Source organism: Hylobates moloch, unplaced genomic scaffold (genome assembly GCF_009828535.3).
Source record: "Hylobates moloch isolate HMO894 unplaced genomic scaffold, HMol_V3 SCAFFOLD_5, whole genome shotgun sequence".
NCBI lineage: Eukaryota > Metazoa > Chordata > Mammalia > Primates > Hylobatidae > Hylobates > Hylobates moloch.
In genome coordinates, this window is record NW_026652280.1 from 112,736,508 (window position 1) to 112,759,040 (window position 22,533).

General features: G+C 36.8%; 1 protein-coding gene across 5 annotated transcripts in view; it reads right to left on the minus strand.

Annotated features, from left to right (window-relative positions):
- Positions 1-22,533, minus strand: part of SYCP1 (synaptonemal complex protein 1) — a 138,059-nt gene that overhangs the window by 15,877 nt on the left and 99,649 nt on the right. For all 5 annotated transcript variants that reach the window (XM_032154901.2, XM_058439429.1, XM_058439426.1 and 2 more), the window contains one exon: positions 2,645-2,704. In XM_032154901.2, coding sequence (XP_032010792.1) covers positions 2,645-2,704 — 60 coding nt within the window. The remainder of the gene's footprint in view (positions 1-2,644; positions 2,705-22,533) is intronic.

Consider the following 22,533-nt stretch of genomic DNA (forward strand, 5'->3'; position numbering starts at 1 on the left):
CACAGCTAATTAACTGTGAAACTCCAATTCCCCTTTTTCTAGAATTGTGTTCTTTCAGTTCTCCTACTGCCTTTCATTGTAGAGCCCTCCTTTACAGGACCGTGTTCTTCTGAGATCATCTCTCATTTCTCTAAATTCTCTAGAGCACACACACACAAAAAGGGAATACAAGGACAAAATTTGAAAGCATGGTGGCTGAACTTTCAGTGCGTTTAAATTAGGGTATAGGATAAAGAGGCAACTACATGTACTACAAAAAATCATTGAACTAGGAGCCAAGTACATCATGTGGTCTTTTCTCCTAGATCTTTCCTATCTTTCCAGATTATTTAAGTAAATCTACAAGTATCTCCAAGCTTAAATTTATTCATCTATAAATCAAGGGGCTAAATGAGATGGCTTATATCTTTCCTGCCCAGTTCTAGTGATCTGTCATTTCATAATCCTTTTTCTAGCAAGTATGAATTTTTTCAGAATTGCATTTCTGTATCCTTTTCCCTATATATTTATACATCATAGTTGATGACAAAATTTTGATGAAAGCAATTTTTTTACTGCTCTCTGGATTCATCAGGGGTAAACTTTGGAAGCGCCAAAATGTAACTGCTTTAATGGACAAATTGTTCCCCCCTACAGGTAGAAGAATGACAATTTAAGGTCACTGCACCACCTTGTGGCCATATCTGGAATTTGACATTTCCCTGGTAACCTAAAGAAAATTCTGCATGTGACAATACTGAACTATCCCTTTCCAGAACACATGATGGAAACATGTACTTCCTTACAAGTTACATTCTTTTTTGGAAGGATGTTACATTTATAGTTATTCATGTAGACAGAAAATTCACAATTTTCTCTGTCGTATTTTTCAAACAAACATTTATAAGGCATGTGCTATGTGCCAAGCACTATTTTAAATGTTTTACAAATACCATCTCATTTAATCCTCATAACAACTTTAGGAAATAGGTATTATTATTATCCCTTTATAGATGAGAAAATTGAAACATGAAGAAATTAAGTAACTTGTCCAAACTCAGAAACGTTTGGTAAATTTAACAAGGCTTATGTTTCAGTAGTGTTGGAATAAAGCATAGCAAAAACAAAAAAGAAAAAAAGCCTATTTTGCTTTTAAATTTCTTCATTTATCATTTTTTTCATTTTGCAACATATATATGGTTCATTTTCCAACATATATATCTAGACTCTCAGATAAAATATATGGCATTTACTAATCTACTTGATAATGGAAACATATAGAATTATACATGAATCAAAACATCTCTATAAGAATATGTGATACATACTTTCATAATATGAACACATTCTAAATTTAAAAAAGAATATTGGAGATTAACCAATTTGCTTATATTCATTAGATACTTCCTTAAGTCTATATCTAACCATTCTGGCTAATTTTATTATGATTATAATTTCTCCAAATATAATGTTTTCACTGTATAGCACAGTGTCTGGAACATACGAAGCACTCAGTATTCACTCACAGGTTCAGTACATCTTTCCTTTATTCTCTTTTAACCCAAATGTAATAAAATGTAATGAACTGTTCTCAAACTACTCTGAGTGTCATTTCCTTCCAGTTTAACTATAATCATAGCAACCTCTGTGGGAACTTAGGAGATTATATCACTATATGTAAGGAAAATTCTTAATCATTTTAACCAAAAATTTGCTAAATCAAAATTCCTCTGCAACGATCCTATATTATCAAATAGGTTAGAGGCTGAGGGGTATTCTTCTTCTCTATGACTGATAGTTTCCTTCCATATACAGGGAGTACTACTAGGGTAACATACCAAACCTCTTCCTGATTCCTTAGGGGAGAAAAAATTACTTAATGTGATTGGTGAATTTAAAGAAAAGGAGAAGGTGGACACATACAGCTCAGCCTCTTCCTTATTCCTCCCCTTGAGAACTATTAGAATTACACATAAATTCTGCTCTTCTCCTTTATACCCTAAGTTTTACAACAGCAGATGATCGAGTGGGTAGACCTATGCTAGTCAAGCTCTACTTGTGACAGAAGATAAATTTGTCTAATTTGGGATTTCAAGATTAAGAGATCCTCTTGCTTTCAAATATAAACTGCATTCTCCAGTATTTAAAATATTGATACTTTTTAATAAAGTCTTCAATAATAAAAATATTATTTTTATTCTCCCTTGTCTTTCTCAATTGGTTCAGAACATAAGTGAGGAAAACAGGATGTCATTTATTAAGCCCCCTCAAAACTCAAAATTAGATATAATCTAAATAAACTTTAGAATTGTTTATGAAAATATTTTGCCTCTAACATTAAAAAATTCTTAAGAGAGAAACACAGAGGTACCTAATTAAATTAAAACTACAATAAGAATTGTAGAGAAAGACTGAAACCTTCTTTTTTTCTTCTTTTCTGTTTCTGCATTAGACTGAAATCTTCTCCAAATCTCCAAATGACAAAATTTTGAAATTTTTAGCTAAAATGCTTTTGAATTAATAAATAGCAAGAAAGAACTTAAAAAATGAAATGTATGATATATTTAAAATGTTATTTTCCTACTTATAAACAAAAAAATCATTTCTAAGTAGATGTTAGAAAATGAATTGATATTTTAAAACTATGAGAATTACATGCTCTTACCTTGTCTTTTTTTTCTTTAAGAGTAGCTGTGTTTTCTTTTGCCTCTCTTTTGAGTTTTTCCTATTAAAAATAAATATCAAGTACAAATAACATAAACATCATTATGATCACAAATGAATATTATCAAAATCTTTCCTAGTAAGTATTAACAAAGAAAGATGACTAACCTCTCAATCTCATAAAGTAATAAAAAGAACAAAAAGAAAAGTTAGTTCCTTTCTACAGAGGTATTATTTGGTTTTGATGATCTTTTCCTTTATTCTAATCAGTCTCTAGTGTATATCTGCGGACTTTTGAATAAGTCTCTTAAAACTCTGAATCTCAGCTTTCTTATTTGTAAAATAAAGCTAATGGAACAAATTACAGAATGAGAGATACACACAAGTAACTAAGCTGTGAAAAGTTGCAAAAAGATCTAAAATATTGTGAGCCTTTACAGGCAGAATTAGATTTTTCCATGCATGTTGAGAAAAGGTGCAGTTCAGTTAGACTTTCAATAATGAACAAGTTTTCAACAGGGGATAAGTAGAGATGACGGGTAAAAGGAAAAACTGAGAAGGAAAAATCATCACACGAATAAATACAGAAAAGAGCACAATACTTAGGAAATAATACATAACTTTTGCTGAAGAATAGGGTATGTGTATAGTCAAGATAAAAATGGAAAGGAGAGCTGTGGTCAGAGTGGAAAGAGTGATATGCTAATATCACTAGATAGAATTTATTCAGTAAGATAAAAGAAAAGCCTGGTCTACAAAAGTGAATAAATAGGGTGCCTGTAATATGACAACTATCTGAAGAACAAAATTTTTACAACTCCAGGGAGCATTAGAGGTCTTAGAAAGTAAAAATCTCCAAGTGTGCAGAACTGTAGGCAGTAAAACTTGCCCATGATGTCTATGCCAGTATCTATCCTCACTGAATACCTTGCATACACCATGTTATCTCTCCCATAGCATTGCTCCGAATCACAGAACTCACTTCACTATGAAAGAAGCTGGCTGTAAACTGATGTAATAGTATTTACTGTTCTTATTATGTATCCTATCACCTACCAATGGTTGATCTTCAGTTATAGTGATAATTAGAGTGTACTCTAAGGGGCTGGAATGCTGTCTTTTAGGACAAAGCACATTTTCTAAACCAGCAACATCGTAATGACTCTCAGAATATGTATCTTGGCTTCTAGAGGACAGACGGGAGAAACCATCGCCTACAACTGCACTGTCTCTGCAATTCTGACTTTTCCTGGTCTGGAGATCTTTGTAAAGTCTGTTCTAGTATAATATATGTTTCCAAGGTGTGAAACAGCTCATACAAGAACGTGTATCTTTAGTGGTAGCTAAATAATCATCAGTTCCCTTAGACCAAAGAGATGGCCAGACCACTAAGGTTCCTATTTAATCTGAATAAGTAAGATATTCCTATAATATGGCCTGGCAAACAGAGGGTTGACTTGATCACCAGAGTAGGGAATGACAGCCTTGTAACCAAATTTTGGATCTAAATAAATTTATCAGTCTATAGCCTTTTGAATAAAAAGGAAGACTGGTACTCTAGTGGAAAAGTTCTGAAATAATATCACAAATACATACTGCATCCTTCCTACTATCTTGTGCACCAAAGATTAAAATATTAATACATGGGTAATTGCACATCAACTAACATTAATTCTTGGAATCTATAATGCCACTATTTTTTCACTAGTCAGAGTGCAAGCATATCAGCGTCAAGCAATAATTAGAATTTTATCAGAGTCTACTTCATGGTGAACCCATGGAATCATAAACCTATCTTGTGCTCATTTTTTTAGATTCTAAGAATATAGTTTGAATGAACTCAATAAAAGGAATAATCCCCATGTTGGTTCTGACCACAGAGTCACAGAGTAAGAGATTTTAAGGTTGAAAGGACCAATTTTGAATCTCTTTCTCCATATCAAGATAGTAAACAAATTTCACATTGCTAGGCAGAGATTAAGGCCCCATCAAATTAATGAAAAATACAGGAAAAATGATTTATCATAATCCCAAAAAGCCCATCTATTTTAATTAGAAGTTAAGATGGTCATCTAGTAACAGTTTCCTATGCCAATGTGCTTATAGGTAAAGTGGGGATTGTCATATTGACTGAGAACTTGGAAAAAAGTAGCATATAAAAGATGAGCTGAATCTATGTAAATATAAAGCTCAAGTTAAAGAGATAAAGGAATCATAGTGAAATAATAGAATATACATTTTTATCAATCTTGACAATGTAAAATAATAAATACTAAAATTGTATATGCAGGGGAATATGAAACAGGAGACAGTATTAGATACATTATTTTAAAATATAAAGGTAATCAATAAACTAATTTAAAAGACTACATATACCTTCCAAATCAACCAAAGTAAGACACACACCCACACACACACTTTAGAGAATAAGAAAGAAAATAAGTATTACTATGTAGTGAAAAATAAGATGACAAAAACATTATTAAAATATATAATCAATGAAGAGTTAATATCCAGAATCATAAGCAACTCCTAAAACTCAACAACAAAAAAATTGCATTAAAATTATTATTAACCCAATTCAAAAATGGGCAAAAGACTTGAATAATCAAACCACCAAAGAAGATATACAATGTCCAACAGGCATATTAAAAATAGTCACCATTGCTAATCATATGAGAAATGCAAATCGTAGCCACATGAGATGTTGCCTACACACATTAGGATGGCCACTATCAAATGAATAGGAAATAACAAATGCTGATGTAGACGTAGAGAAATTAGAATCCTTATGCACTGTTGTGTGGGAATGTCAAATGGTACAGTCACTACAGCCAATATAGAGGTTCTCAAAAAATTAATGATACAATTGCCATATGATCCAAGAATCCCACTTCTGGAAATATATCCAAAAGAATTCAAAGCAAGATCTTAAAGAGATAGTTGCACACTCACATTCATTACAGCATTATTCACAATAGCAAGAGGTAGAAGCAACCCAAATGTCCATCAAGAGAAAAATAATAAGGAAAATATGGTATATGCATATAATAGAATATTATGCAGCCTTTAAAAAGGGCATCCTGTTACATATCACAACATAGATAAACCTCGAGGACATTATGCTAAGTGAAATAAGCCAGTCACGTAAACACAAATATTGTATGATTCCACTCATATAAAGTATTCAAAATCAGAAACAGGATGTGCAAAGGTGGTTGCCAAGGACTGGGAGGAAGAGGAAAAGGGAATTCGTGTTGAATGGGTATAGACTTTTAGTTTTACAAGATGGAAAACTACTAGAGATCTGTTGCACAACAAGGTGAATATACTGAACACTGCTGAACTGTACATTTAAAAAGTGTTAAGATGGTGCACTTAATGTTATATGTTTTTATCACAATAACAAAGTTAAAGTACAAACCATTCAACTTATGCGTATCAACATAAAAGTGCTAAATAAAATATTGGCCAGCATAATCTAACATTATATTTTAAAAATACATTGTGACCAAATAGAGTTTATTACAGAAACACAAGAATAATTCAAAACTGATACATATCGTATCAACAAACACAATCAGGATAACTAACCTATTAGTCAAAAAAAGACTCTTGGGTTACAGATTCAATCAAGGTTAGTAAAAAATAGACAAAAACACAGGAGACAAATACAACAAGAAAGTGAGGGTCACAATATGAATACCAGATAAAGCTGACTTTGGGGCAAAAATACAAAAATAAAGTATACTATTTCCAAAAAAAACAATGAATTAGTATAAACTTTTATACGACAAATAGTATTCATCAAAATATACAATGCAAAATTAGTAAAGAATTCAAAAGGAAGAGAAAGATAATAGTAATAGAACGCTCAACTCCTTTTAGCTCATGACTGATCAAACAGAAAAAATATATAGGAAACTTAAAGTATACATAACTGAAATAACACAGTAAATCAAACTTCTTGGTAAAGATGGTAAAGCCAGATTACAAAATCTTCCTTCTCCTAAACTAACAACAACAACAAAAAAGCAAGAGAGGAAGAGAGGAAAGAAACAAAAGTAGTTAAAAACTGGCAAAAATACATTCAACAACAAAAACATACAATCTCATGCTATAATCTGTAATACTAGTGAGGCTCAGTAAGAGAGCCACAATATACAATTGTGCTCATTTCACCCTACTCACTGTGGCTCCTCACCCTATAACTACTTGTATAGTATTGGTGAAAGAAAATGAAAACATATAATAATGAAAGTAAAGGTCACTAATATACCTGAATTTTATAAGAAGAGATTTGAGGACATAAATAGGCAATACAGGAAAAAGATGCCTAGAAAATGCATATGAGTGATCAGCAGGAAAAAACCACTTAAGTTTCTATTTTGGCCTGTCTCGATTGGAGAAAGGAAGCACAACTACAACCATAAAGAATTAATTATCCTTGCCAATAAACAGAACATACTAGACATAAAGTCAAAAGATAAACTTCTTAAACAGAAGATTCCCCTAAAAGAATACAAAGCACAAAAAGAGACTCACTAAGAGCACCAGGTAAACTTTATCTTTTTCTCTGGGCTCCTCTCATCACCCTGTAAGCAGAATATCCCAAATCATGATATTTATATATTTTCACTCACAAAACTGTGCAAGTGACATAACAGAGCTTGAAGAGACTGGTAAAATGCCACGTTTACAGTGTAAACAAAGCCACTGGGAAGTTTGAACTGAGCAGAGCCCACCACAGCATGGCAAAGCCGCTGTAGCCAGACCACCTCTCTAGATTCCTCCTCTCTGGGCAGGGCATCTCTGAAAGAAATGCCCTGGAACAAAGCACCTGGGGGAAGGGGTACCTGTGGGTGCAGCTTCAGCCGACTCAAATGTTCCTGCCTGCCAGCTCTGAAGAGAGCAGAGGATCTCCCAGCACAATGCTCGAGCTCTGCTAAGGGACAGACACTCTCCTCAAGTAGGTCCCTGACCCCCGTGCCTCCTGTCTGGGAGACACCTCCCAGCAGGAGCCAACATACACCTCATATAGGAAAAGTCTGGCTGGTATCTGGCGAGTGCCCCTCTGGGATGAAGCTTCCAGAGGAAGGAGCAGGCAGCAATATTCTCTGTTCTGCAGCCTCCGCTGGTGATACCCAGGTAAACAGGGTCTGGAGTACACCCCGAGCAAACTCCAGCAGACCTACAGAAGAGGACCCTGACTATTAGAAGTAATACTAACAAACAGAAAGCAGTATCATCAACATCAACAAAAAGGATGCCCACACAAAAACCCCAACTGAAGGTCTCCAACATCAAAGACCAAAAGTAGATAAATCCATGAAGATGAGGAAAAACCAGTAAAAAAAAAAAGGCTGAAAATTCCAAAAACCAGAATGCCTCTTCTCCTCTAAAGGATCACAACTCCTCTCCAGCAAGGAAACAAAACTGGATGGAGAATGAGTTTGATGAATTGACAGAAGTAGGCTTCAGAAGGTGGGTAATAACAAACTCCTCCAAACTAAAAAAGCATGTTCTAACCCAATGCAAAGAAGCTAAGAACCTTGATAAAAAGTTACAGGAACTGCTAACTAGAATAACCAGTTTAGAGAACAGAAATGACCTGATGGAGCTGAAGAACACAGCATGAGAACTTCGTGAAACATACACAAGTATCAATAGCTGAATCAACCAAGAGGAAGAAAGGATATCAGAAACTGAAGATCAACTTAATAAAGTGTGAAGACAAGATTAGAGAAAACAGAATGAAAAGGAATAAACAAAGCCTCCAAGAAATATGGGACTATGTGAAAAGACCAAACCAATATTTGATTGGTGTACCTGAAAGTGACAGGGAGAACGGAACCAAGTTGGAAAACACACTTCAGGAGATTATCCAGGAGAACTTCCCCAATCTAGCAAGACAGGCCAACATTCAAATTTAGGAAATACAGAGACCACCACGAAGATACTCCTAGAGAAGAACAACCCCAAGACACATAATTGTCAGATTCAGCAAGGTTGAAACGAAGGAAAAAATCTTAAGGGCAGCCACAGAGAAAGGTCAGGTTACCCACAAAAGGAAGCCCATCAGATTAACAGTGGATCTCTCTGCAGAAACTCTACAAGCCAGAAGAGAGTAGAGGCCAATATTCAACATTCTTAAAGAAAAGAATTTTCAACCCAGAATTTTATATCCAGCCAAACTAACCTTTATAAGTGAAGGAAAATAAAATCCTTTACAGACAAGCAATGCTAAGGGATTTTGTCACCACCAGGCCTGCCTTACAAAAGCTCCTGAAGGAAGCATTAAACATGGAAAGGAAAAACTGGTACCAGCCACTGCAAAAACAAACAAAATGTAAAGACCATCAACACTATGAAGAAACTGCATCAATTAATGGGCAAAATAACCAGCTAGCATCATAATGACAGGATCAAATTCACACATAACAATATTAACCTTAAATGTAAACGAGCTAAATGCCCCAATTAAAAGACACAGACTGGCACATTGGATGAAGAGTCAAGACCCATTGGTGTGCTGTATTCAGGAGACCCATCTCACATGCAAAGACACACACAGACTCAAAATAAAGGGATGAAGGAATATTTACCAAGCAAGTGGAAAGCAAACAAACAAACAAAAAAAGCAGAGATTGCAGTCCTAGTCTCTGACAAAACAGACTTTAAACCAACAAAGATCAAAAAAGACAAAGAAGGGCATTACATGATGGTAAAGGGATCAATGCAACAAGAAGAGCTAACTATCCTAAATACATGCACCCAATACAAGAGCAGCCAGATTCATAAAGCAAGTTTTAAGAGACCTACAAAGAGACTTAGACTCCCACACAATAATAGTGGGAAACTTTAACACTCCACTGTCAATATTAGACAGAACAATGAGACAGAAAATTAACAAGGATATTCACGACTTGAACTCAGCTCTGGACCAAACAGACCTAATAGACATCTACAGAACTCTCCACCCCAAAACAACAGAATATATATTCGTCTCAGCACCACATAGCACTTACTCTAAAATTGAACACATAATTGGAAGTAAAACACCCTCAGCAAATGCCAAAGAACGGAAATCATTACAGTCTCTCAGATCACAGTACAATGAAATTAGAACTCAGGATTAAGAAACTCCCTCAAGGCCGAGTGCAGTGGCTCACGCCTGTAATCCCAGCACTTTGGGAGGCCAAGGAAGGCCAATCACCTGAGGTCAGAAGTTCAACAACAGCCTAGCCAACATGGTGAAACCCTGTCTCTACAAAAAGTGCAAAAATTAGCCGGGTATGCTGGCACATGCCTGTAGTCCTGGCTACTTGGGAGGCTGAGACAGGAGAATAGCTTGAACCCAGGAGGCAGAGGTTGCAGTGAGTCAAGATGGCACCACTGCACTCCATCTAAAAAAAAAAAAGAAAGAAAGAAAACAGGAACTCACTCAAAACCACACAACTATGTAAAAACTAAACAACCTGCTCCTGAATGACTACTGGGTAAGTAACAAAATTAAGGCAGAACTAAATAAGTTCTTTAAAACCAATGAGAACAAAGACACAATGTACCAGAATCTCTGGGACACAGCTAAAGCAGTGTTTATAGGGAAATTTATGGCACTAAATGCCCACATCAGAAAGTGGGAAAGATCTAAAATCAACACCCTAACATCACAATTAAAAGAAATAGAGAAGCAAAACAAATTCAAAAGCTGGCAGAAGACAAGAAATAATTAAGGTCAGAGCAGAACTGAAGGACATCGAGACATGAAAAACCCTTCAAAAAAATCAATGAATCCAGGAGCTGGTTTTTTGAAAAGATTAACAAAATAGATAGACTGCTAGCCAGACTAATAAAGAAGAAAAGAGAGAAAAATCAAATAGACACAATAAAAAATGATACAGGGGATATCACCACTGATCCCACAGAAATAGAAACTACCATCAGAGAATACTATAAACACCTCTACACAAATAAACTAGAAAATCTAGAAGAAATGAATAAATTCCTGGACACATACACCCTCCCAAGACTAAACCAGGGAGAAGTCAAATCTCTGAATAGACCAATAACAAGTTCTGAAATTGAGGCAGTAATTAATAGCCTACCACCCAAAAAAGCCCAGGACCAGATGTATTCACAGCCAAATTCTACCAGAGGTACAAAGAGGAGCCGGTACCATTCCTTCTGAAACTATTCCAAACAGAAAAAGAGGGACTCCTCCCTAACTCAGTTTATGAGGCCAGCATCATCCTTATACCAAAACCTGGCAGACACAACAAAAAAGGAAAATTTCAGGCCAATATCCCTGATGAACATCGATGTGATAATTCTCAATAAAATACTGGCAAACCTAATCCAGCAGCACATCAAAAAGTTGATCCACCACGATCAAGTTGGCTTCATCCCTGGGATGCAAGGCTGGTTCAACATATGCAAATCAATAAACATAATCCATCACACAAACAGAACCATGTAAAAGGCACATGATTATCTCAATAGATGCAGAAAATGCCTTCAATAAAATTCAATATCCCTTCATGCTAAAAACACTCAATAAACTATGTATTGATGGAACATATCTCAAAATAATAAGAGCTAATTATGACAAACCCATAGCCAATATCATACCGAATGGGCCAAACCTGGAAGTATTCCCTTTGAAAACCAGCACAAGACAAGGATACCCTCTCTCACCACTCCTATTCAACATAGTATGGGAAGTTCTGGCCAAGGCAATCAGGCAAGAGAAATAAATAAAGGGCATTCAAATAGGAAGACAGGAAGTTAAATCGTCTCTGTTTGCAGAAGACATGATCGTATACTTAGAAAACCCTATCATCTCAGCCCAAAAACTCCTTAAGCTGATAAGCAACTTCAGCAAACTCAGGATACAAAATCAATGTGCAAAAATCACAAGTATTCCTATACACCAGTAACAAACAGCCAAATCATGAGTGAACTCCCAGTCACAATTACTACAAAGAGAATAAAATACCTAGGAATACAACTTACAAGGGATGTGAAGGACCTCTTCAAGGAGAACTACAAACCACTGCTCAAGGAAATAAGAGAGGACACAAACAAATGGAAAAACATTCCATGCTCATGGATAGGAAGAATCAATATCATGAAAATGGCCATATTGCCCAAAGTAATTTACAGATTCAATGCTATCCCCATCAAGCTACCATTGACTTTCTTCACAGAATTACAAAAAACTACTTTAAATTTCATATGGAACAAAAAAGAGCCCATATATCCAAGACAATCCTAAGCCAAAAGAACAAAGCTACAGGCATCATGCTACCTGACTTCAAACTATACTACAAGGCTACAGTAACCAAAACAGCATGGTACTGGTACCAAAGCAGAATGGAACAGAACAGAGCCCTCAGAAATAACACCACACATCTACAACCATCTGATCTTTGACAAACCTGACAAAAACAAGCAATAGGGAAAGGATTCCCTATTTAATAAACGGTGTTGGGAAAACTGGCTAGCCATATGCAGAAAACTGAAACTGGACCCCTTCCTTACACCTTATATAAAAATTAACTCAAGGTGGATTAAAGACTTAAACTTAAGACCTAAACCCATTAAAAGCCCTAGAAAAAAAACCTAAGCAATACCATTCAGGACATAGGCGTGGGCAAAGACTTCATAACTAAAATGCCAAAAACAATTGCAACAAAAGCCAAAATAGACAAATGGGATCTAATTAAATGAAAGAGCTTCTGCACAGCCAAAGAAACTATCATCAGAGTGAAGAGGCAACCTACAGAATGGGAGAAAATTTTTGCAATCTATCCATCTGACAGAAGGGTAGTATCCAGAATCTACAAGGAACTTAAACAAATTTACAAGAAAATAACAAACAACCCCATCAAAAAGTGGGCAAAGGATATGAACAGACACTTCTCAAAAGAAGACACTTATGCAGCCAACAAACATGAAAAAAAAGCTCATCATCACTGATCATTAGAGAAACGCAAATCAAAACCACAAGGAGATACCATCTCACACGAGTTAGAATGGCAATCATTAAAATGTCAGGAAACAACAGACACTGGAGAGGATGTGGAGAAATAGGAATGCTTTTACACAGTTGGTGGGAGTGTAAATTAGTTCAACCATTGTGGAAGACAGTATAGTGATTCCTCAAGGATCTAGAACCAGAAATACCATTTGATCCAGCAATCCCATTACTGGGTATATACCCAAAGGATTATAAATCATGCTACTATAAAGACACATGCACACATATATTTATTGCAGCATTATTCACAATAGCAAAGACTTGGAACCAACCCAAATGTCCATCAATGATAAACTGGATAAAGAAAATCTGGCACATATACACCATGGAATACTATGCAGCCATAAAAAAGAGTTAGTTCATGTCCTTTACAGGGACATGGATGAAGCTGGAAACCATCATTCTCAGCAGACTAACACAGAAACAGAAAACCAAACACCACATGTTCTCACTTGAAAGTGGAAGCTGAACAATGAGAACATATAGGCACAGAGATGGGAACATCACACACTGGGGTCTGTCAGGGGGTGGGGGTCAAGGGGAGGGATAGCATTAGGAGAAATACCTAATGTAGATGACGGGTTGGTGGGTGCAGCAAACCAACATGGCACATGTATACCTATGTAACAAACCTGCATGTTCTGCACATGTATCTCAGAATTTAAAGTATAATAAAAAAGAAAAAATACTTTTTAAAAAAACGAACAAAGCCTCCAAGAAGCTTGGGATTATGTTGAACAAACAAACCTAAGAAAAATTGGTGTTCCTGAGGAAGAAGAGAAATCTAAGACTTTGGAAAATTTATTTGAGGGAGTAATCAAGGAAAACTTCCCTGACCTTGCTAGAGATCTAGACATCCAAACACAAGAGGCTCAAAGAATACCCAGGAAATTCATTGCAAAGGATCATAATCTAGGCACATAGTCATCAAATTATCTAAAGTCAAAATGAAGGAAAGAATCTTAAGAGCTGTGAGGCAAAAGCGTCAAGCTAACCAATAAAGGAAAACCTATTGGATTAACAGCAGACTTCTCAGCAGAAACCTTACAAGCTAGTAGGGACTGGGGTCTTATCTTTAGGCTCCTTAAACAAAATAATTATCAGCCAAGAATTTTGTATCCAGTGCAACTAAGCTTCAAAAATGAAGAAAAGATAAAGTCTTTTTCAGACAAACAAATGCTGAGAGAATTCGCCACTACCAAGCTAACACTACAATAACTGCTAAAAGGAGCTCTACATCTTGAAACAAAACCTAAAAATACACCAAAATAGAATTTCCTTAAAGCATAAATCTTACAAGGCCTATAAAACAATAACACAATGAAAAAAAGTCAAGGTATTCAGGCAACAAATAGCACAATGAATGGAAGAGTACCTCACATCTCAATACTAGTGTTGAATGTAAATGGCCTAAATGCTCCACTTAAAAGATACAGAATGGCAGAATGTATAAGAATTCACCAACCCAAGTATGTGCTGTCTTTAAGGGACTCACCTAACATAACGCATAAGGACTCACATAAACTTAAGGTAAAGGGGTGGAAAAAGATATTCCATGCAAATGGACACCAAAAGCAGGCAAGAGTAGTTATTCTTACATCAGACAAAACAGACTTTAAAGCAACAACAGTTTAAAAAGACAAAACAAAAGACATTACATAATAATAAAAGGACTTGTTTAACAGGAAAATATCACAGACCTAAAAATATATGCACCTAACACTGGTTCTCCCAAATGTATAAAACAATGACTACTAGACCTTAAAAATGAGATAGACATGCTGGGCGCAGTGGCTCACACCTGTAATCCCAGCACTTTGGGAGGCTGAGGTGGGCCAGATCACCTGAGGTCAGGAGTTCAAGACCAGCCTGGCCAACACAGTGAAACCCTGTCTCTACTAAAAAAATACAAAAATTAGCTGGATGTTGTGCCAGGTGCCTATAATCTCAGCTACTCTACTTGGGAGGCTGATACAGGAGAATCACTTGAACCTGGGAGGCGAAGGTTTCAGTGAGCTGAAATCGTGCCACTGCACTCCAGCCTGGGCAAAAAGGTAAGACTCCATCTCAAAAAAAGAGAGAGAGAGATAGGTGGCAACACAAATAATAGTGGGGGACTTCAATACTTCACTGGCAGCACTAGACAGGTCATCAAGACAGAAAATCAACAAAGAAAAAATGAACTTAAACTATACCCTGGAACAGAAGCACTTAACAGGTATTTACAGAACATTCTACCTAACAACTGCAGAATATACATTCTATTCATCACCACATGTAACATTCTCCAAGACAGACCATATGAAAGGCCACAAAACAAGTCTCAATGAATTAAGAACATCGAAATTATATCAAGTACTCTCTCAGACCACAGTGGAATAAAATTGGAAATCAACTCCAAAAGGAACTCTCGAAACCAGGCAAATACGTGGAGATTAAATAATCTTCTCCTGAATGATCTTTGGGTCAACAATGAAATCAAGATGGAAATTTTAAAATTCTTTCAACTAAACTATAATAGTGACACAGCCTATCAATGCCTCTGAGATACAGCAAAAGCAGTGCTAAGAGGAAAGTTCATAGCATTAAATGCCTGCATCAAAAAGTCTGAAAGAGCACAAATAGACAATCTAAGGTCACATCTCAAAGAGCTAGAGGAACAAGAACAAACCAAACCCAAATTCAGCAGAAGAAAAGAAATTACAAAGATCAGAGCATAACTAAATGAAATTGAAACAAAAAATACAAAAGATAAATGAAACAAAAAGCTAGTTCTTTGAAAACATAAACAAAATTGATAGACCACTTGTGAGATTAACCAAGAAAACAGAAGATTCAAATAAGCTCAATTAGAAATGAAACAGGAGATATTACAACTGATACCAGAGAAATAAAAAAGATCAAGGCTACTATGAACACCTTAACATGCACAAACTAGAAAACCTAGAAGAGATGGATAAATTCCTGGAAATATACAACCCTCCTAGATTAAACCAGGAAGCAAGAGAAACTCTGAACAGACCAATAACAAGCAGCAAGATTGAAATGGTAATTTTAAAAAACTGCCAATAAAAGTAGTCCAGGACCAAGTGGATTCACAGTTGAATTCTGTCAGACATTCAAAGAATTGGTACCAATCCTACTGAAACTATTCCAAAAGATAGAGTAAGAGAAAATCCCCCCTAAATCATTCTATGAAGCCAGTATCACCCTAATACCAAAACCAGGAGAGGACAAAATAAAAAAAGAAAACTACAGACCAATATCCCTGATGAACACAGATGCACAAATCCTCAACAAAATACTAGCTAACCGAGCCTAACAGCATATCAAAAAGATAATACATTTCTCAAAAGAAGATATACCAATGGCAAACAGGTATATGAAAAGGTGCTCAACATCATTGATCATCAGAGAAATGCAAATCAAAACTACAATGAGATACCATCTTACCCCAGTTAAAATGGCTTTTATCCAAAAGTCAGGCAATAACAAATGCTGATGAGGACGTGGAGAAAAGGGAACCCTCATACACTGCTGGTGGGAATGTAAATTAGTACAACCACTATGGAGAACAGTTTGGAGGTTCCTCAAAAAACTAAAAATAGGCCGGGCATGGTGGCTCATGCTTGTAATCCCAGCACTTAGGGAGGCCAAGGTGAGTGGATCACCTGAGGTCAGGAGTTTGAGACCAGCCTGGCCAACATGGCAAAACCCCATCTCTACTAAAAACACAAAAATTAGCCAGGGGTGATGGTGCATGCCTGTGATCCCAGCTACTCAGGAGGCTGAGGCAGGAGAATCACTTGAACCCAGGAGGTGGAGGTTGCAGTGAGCTGAGATCACACCACTGCACTCCAGCATGGGCAACAAAGCAAGACTCCATCTCAAAAGAAAAAAAAAAAAAAAGCAAACTAAAAATAATCAGCTACTATAGACTATATGATCCAGTCATCCCACTGCTAGGTATATACCCAAAAGAAAAGAAATCCATAATCCATATACCTAAGAAATATCTACACTCCCATGTTTACTGTAACACTGTTCACAACAGTCAAGATTTGGAAGCAACCCAAATGTCCATCAACTGATGAATGGATAAAGAAAATGTGGCGCATACACACCATGAAGTACTATTCAGCCATAAAAAAGAATAAGATCCTGTGATTTGCAACATGGGTGGAACTGGAGGTCATTACGTTAAGTGAAATAAGCCAGGCACAGAAAGACAAACTTTGCATGTTCTCACTTGTCTGTGGGTACTAAAAATTGTAGCCATTGAACTCATGGAGATAGAGAATAGAAGGATGGTTATCAGAGGCTGGGAAGGGTAGTAGGGAGGAGGGGAGGGGGTGTGTGGGGAAAGGGGAATGGTTAATGGATATAAAAAATAGAAAGAATGAATAAGATATAGCATTTGATAGCACAATAGAGTGATTATGGCCAATAATTTAATTGGACATTTTAAAATAACTAAAAGAGTATAATTGGATTGTTTGTAATACAAAGGATAAATGCTTGAGGTGATGGATACCTCATTCACTCTGATAAAATTATTACACAATGTATGCTTCTATCAAAATATCCCATATACCCCATAAATGTACACACCTACAATATGCCCACAAAAATTAAAAATTAAAAGAAAGAAAACTATAGCTCAATAGCTCTCATAAATGTAGATGCAAAAAATTCTCAGCTCAAAATGCTAGCAAACCAAATCCAGCAAAATAAAATGAGGATTATATACCATGACCAAGTAGAATTTCTGCCAAGAATGTAAAGTTGGTTTCACATCTGAAAATCAATTACTGTAATACATAATATTAATGGAATAAAGGGAAAAACCCACATGATCACCTCAACAGACATGGAAAAAGCATTTCACAAATTTAACACCCTTTCATGGTAAAACAAAAGAGAACAAAACAACCTTTAAACTAATTAGGAATAGAAGAGAACTTTCTCAGTTTGATAAAGGACATCTAGATAAACTGAATTTCATCAAAATGAAAACTTTTGTGTTGCAAATGATACCAACAAGAAACTGAAAAAACAACCCAAAGAATGAGAGAAAATATCTGCAAATAGTACATCATATAAATAACATGTATCTGAAATAAAGAACTCTTTTTTTTTTTTTTTTTTGAGATGGAGTCTCATTCTGTCACCCAGGCTGGAGTGCAGTGGCAAAATCTCAGCTCACTGCAAGCTCCGCCTCCCGGGTTCATGCCATTCTCCTGCCTCAGCCTCCCGAGTAGCTGGGACTACAGGCACCCACCACCATGCCCGGCTAATTTTTTTTTTTTTGTATTTTTAGTAGAGACGGGGTTTCACCGTGTTAGCCAGGATAGACTCAATCTCCTGACCTTGTGATCCGCCCACCTCAGCCTCCCAAAGTGCTGGGATTACAGGCATGAGCCACTGCACCCGGCCTGAAATAAAGAACTCTTAAAACTGAATAATAAAAAGATAAATTACTAAATAATTTTTATTGATATATAATAGTTGTATATATTTTGGGAGTACATGTGATATTTTGGTATCTGTATATGATACATAACGATCAAAATCAGAGTAATTAGGATATCTATCATCTCAAACATTTATCATTTCTTTGTGTTGGGAATATTCCAATTCTTCTCCTATAGCTGTTTTGAAGTATTCAATATTTTGAAACCTACACTAGCCCTATTGTGCTACCAAACACTGGAACTTATATCTTTTATCTAATTGTATATTTGTACCCATTAATCAATCCCTCTTCATCCCTCCCTCCCCACTACCCTTCTCAGCCTCCAGTAACCACCACTGTATTTACTACCTCCATGAGATAATTTTTTAAGCTCCCACATATAAGTGAGAATATTTAACAGTTGTTTTTCTGTGCCTAGCTTATTTCACATAACCTAATATCCTCCAGCTCCATCCATGCAGTTGCAAATGACAAAATTTCCTTCTTTTTTATGGGTGATTAATATTCCATTGCATATGGAATGTATACCACATTTTCTTTATCCAATCACTTGTTAATGAACACTTAGTTGGTTCCATATTTTGGCAATTGTGAATAATGCTACAGTGAACATGGGAATGTAGATCTCTCTTCAATATGCTGATTTCCTTTCTTTTGGATATATACTCAGTAGTGGGATTGCTGGGTCATAAGGTAGCTCTATTTTTAGTTTTTTGAGGAACCTCTAGACTGTTTTCCATAATGGCTGTACCAATTTACACTCCCAGCAACAGTAAACAAGGGTTCCCTTTGCTCCACATCCTCATCAACACTTACTATCTTTTGACTTTTAACAGGTTATATCTCATTGAGGTGGTGTTGATTTGCGTTTCCCTGATGATTAGTGATGTTGAGCATGTTTTCATATACCTGTTTCCATCTGTATGTCTTCTTTTGAGAAATGTTGATTCAAGATTTTGCCCAATTTTTAATCAGATAATTTGGGGTTTTTTGCTATTGAATTGTTTGAGTTTCTTATATATTCTGGTTATTAATCTCTCGTTGGATGGATAGTTTCCAAACATGTTCTCCCATTCCAAGGGTTGACTTTTCTCACTTTGCTGTTTCCTTTGCTGTGCAGAAACTTTGTAGTTTGATATAATCCTGTTTTATCCATTTTTGCTTTCATTGCCTATGCTTTTTGAGGTCTTACTCAAATAATCTTTGACCAGACCAATGCCCTGTAGCATTTACCCAGTGTTTTCTTTCAGTAATTTCATAGTTTCAGGTCTTGTATCTAAGAAAACAATGTTTACTTAAGGAGTTCAAGACCAGTTTAGGCAACATAGCAAGACCCCTGCAAAAAAATTTAAAAATTAGCTGGGTGTGGTGGTGCTCACTTGTAGTCCCAGCTACTTAGTAGGCTAAGACCAGAGGATCTCTTGAACCCAGGAGTTGGAGATTCCAGTGAGCTATGATTGTACCATTGCACTTCATCCTGGGCAAGAGAGAGAAATCCTGTTTCTACAAAAAACAAACTAACAAACAAGAACAACAACAACAAAGCCTGGCCATTTCTAATTCTTTGAGAGATCACACATTTCTATCAATTTAGGGTCAGTCTCTGGCACCTTATTTTGTCTGTTTGGTGAGGTTATATTTCCCTTAATGTTCTTGATGCTTGTGGATATGTGACAATGTCTGCACACTGAGAGATTAAGTATTTAATTGTCTGCACAGTCTGCCTTTGTTTGTGCTTCTCAGTGATTCTAGTGATTCTAAGAAGTCTGGTTGTTGTGTTTCCTGAGCCTGTGACCACTGCAGCCATCTCAGCACTAGAGGATGCTTGCCATCAGTCTTGCCATCAGTCTGCTGCATCTGCCATCAGATGCTTGCCATCAGTCCACACTTGCCATCAGTCTTGCAAGGACTCCAAGGTTGACATGCTGTTCCAGCCCAGATAAGACTGGGAAAGATCCAAGGAGGGTACTAGAGCTGTATGGGAATGCTGACCAGGGACCTGAGTTCAGAAGATTGTCCCAGTGGCTGAGATGGACATGCCTCCCAGCAGCTCTCTGCATGGGCAAGATAGGATGTCAAGTGCAGCTTGAGGGGCTGGAGTTGACATAGTTCCCCTCAGGATCTGCTGTGGGTTGGAGGCTGGAGAGCCTAGTCTTGGTGGCTGAGAGAACACATGTCTCCTAGGAGAACCCTGCACAGACAGAATAGTTTCCTAAGTGTAGCAGGATGGACTGCAGCTGAGAATCAGCTCCCTCAGGATTACTGTGAGATAGAGGTTGGAATGCCCATCCCATTGGATTAGAGGAATGTACATCTCTCAGCAGGGCCCTGCACAGACAGGATAGTTCCCTGATTGCAGCAGGAAGGGCCAGACCTGTGACTGTCCCCCCACCACCCATCCAAGATCTGCTGAGGGACACAGGCTGGAGAGCCCATCTTGTTAGCCCAAACAGGTACACATCTCCCAGACAAGACAGATCTCAGACACAGCACAAGGAAAGAGGTTGGTGATCCTATTCAGGATGGCTTAGACTCCTCAGCTGCGAGGTATGGGTGAGTCTCCCTCTGGGTCCTTGTGTTAGCAGCTCTCAGCTGGGACCTCAAATAAAGTGGGCTAGAGAAGTGCCACAAAGCAACTATTATGTTCACTGCCAAAACCAATATCAGCAAGCAGACAAGCCTTTCTATCAAGGCACTAATAGTGTGATTCCCCCTGGACTCTTTGGCAGATGGTTTTGATTGCAAGCTCAAGGACAAATAGGGCTATAGCCAAGCCACTTAGAGGACTGGGCCATTCCTGGGCTTGAACCTAGGAGCAAGCTCAGTAGGTCAGCCACCTGTGACCTACTGTCAGTCTGCACTCTCAAAATGACCCTCCAAGGTCTTTGGTTCCATGAGGGTTTCAGAGACTCCCACTTTTGTCCTGAGGCTCCCAAAGTGAGATTTTGACTGGATAGGTGCAGAATTCTTGTTGTTTTGAGGAGATATGAGTGGGTTAATGGTGACCCTGAAACAGCCTAATTAACCATTACAAAAATTGAATTTATTGTTTACAAGTCCTTTTCAGAAATCTACAAGCCTGGATACTTTCAGTGGAGAAGGCTACCAGTCTACCAAACAGAAAGAAAAATTAACACCAATTTTATACAATCTCTTCCTGAAAACAGAAGCAAGGAAAACAGTTCCAGACTCACGATATCATAACCAGACAAGATAGTATAAAGAAGAAAACTACAGACCAATATTTCTCATGAACTTAGATTTAAAATCCTCAACAAAATATTAGCAGATTAAATCTAGCAAGTGCCCTCTATCTCTCTCTCTGTTTCTCACTCTCCATATGTATATGTCATACACCAAATGGGATTTATTCTAGGGAATAGAATTCAAAAATCAACCAAAGTAATCCACCATATCAACAAGATAAAAAGAAAAATCATATGATAATATCAATCAATGCAGAAAAAGCATCTGATAAAATCCAATACCAATTCATGATTTTTAAAAACTCTAATTAAATTACTACAGGGAGATTACATCAACTTGATTTTTTAAATCTAGAAAAAAATCTATAGCTAACATCATACTTATTGGCTAAAAAATTGAATGCTTTTCTCCCTACATTTATCAATACTGCAAGTATGTATGCTCTCGCCACTTATTATCTACCACATGGTACTGGAGGTTCTAGTCACTCACTGCAATAAGTCAAGAGAAAGAAATAAATGCCAGGCGCAGTGGCTCATGCCTGTAATGCCAGCACTTTGGGAGGCCAAGGCAGGCAGATCACAAGGTCAAGAGATTGAGACCATCCTGGACAACACGGTGAAACCCCGTCTCTACTACAAAGACAAAAATTAGCTGGGCATGGTGGCGTGTGCCTGTAGTCCCAGCTACTCGGGAGGCTGAGGCAGGAGAATCTCTTGAACCCGGATGGTGGAGGTTGCAGTGAGCCGAGATCATGCCACTGCACTCCAGCCTGGTGACAGAGCAAGACTCCATCTCAAAAATAAATAAAAATAAAAATAAAAATAAATAAAAAGCATACTGACTGGAAAGGATAAAATAAAATATAATAATTATTATTGTATTTATTAATTTTTTTATCCTTTCCAATCATCCTGCAGATGACAAATGTCTGCACAGAAAATCACAAAGAATAAAAATAAGCATTATAGAGCTAATAAATAAGTTTAGCATAGGCACAGGATACAAAATAAACACAAAAATCAATCATGTTTCTATACACAAATGATGAGCATATAGGAAACAAAATTAAAAACACAATCTATTGCACTGCACGATGACCACCACTAATAATAAGATATTGCATATTTTAAAATTGTTAAAAGATTTTTAACGTTCTCACGTC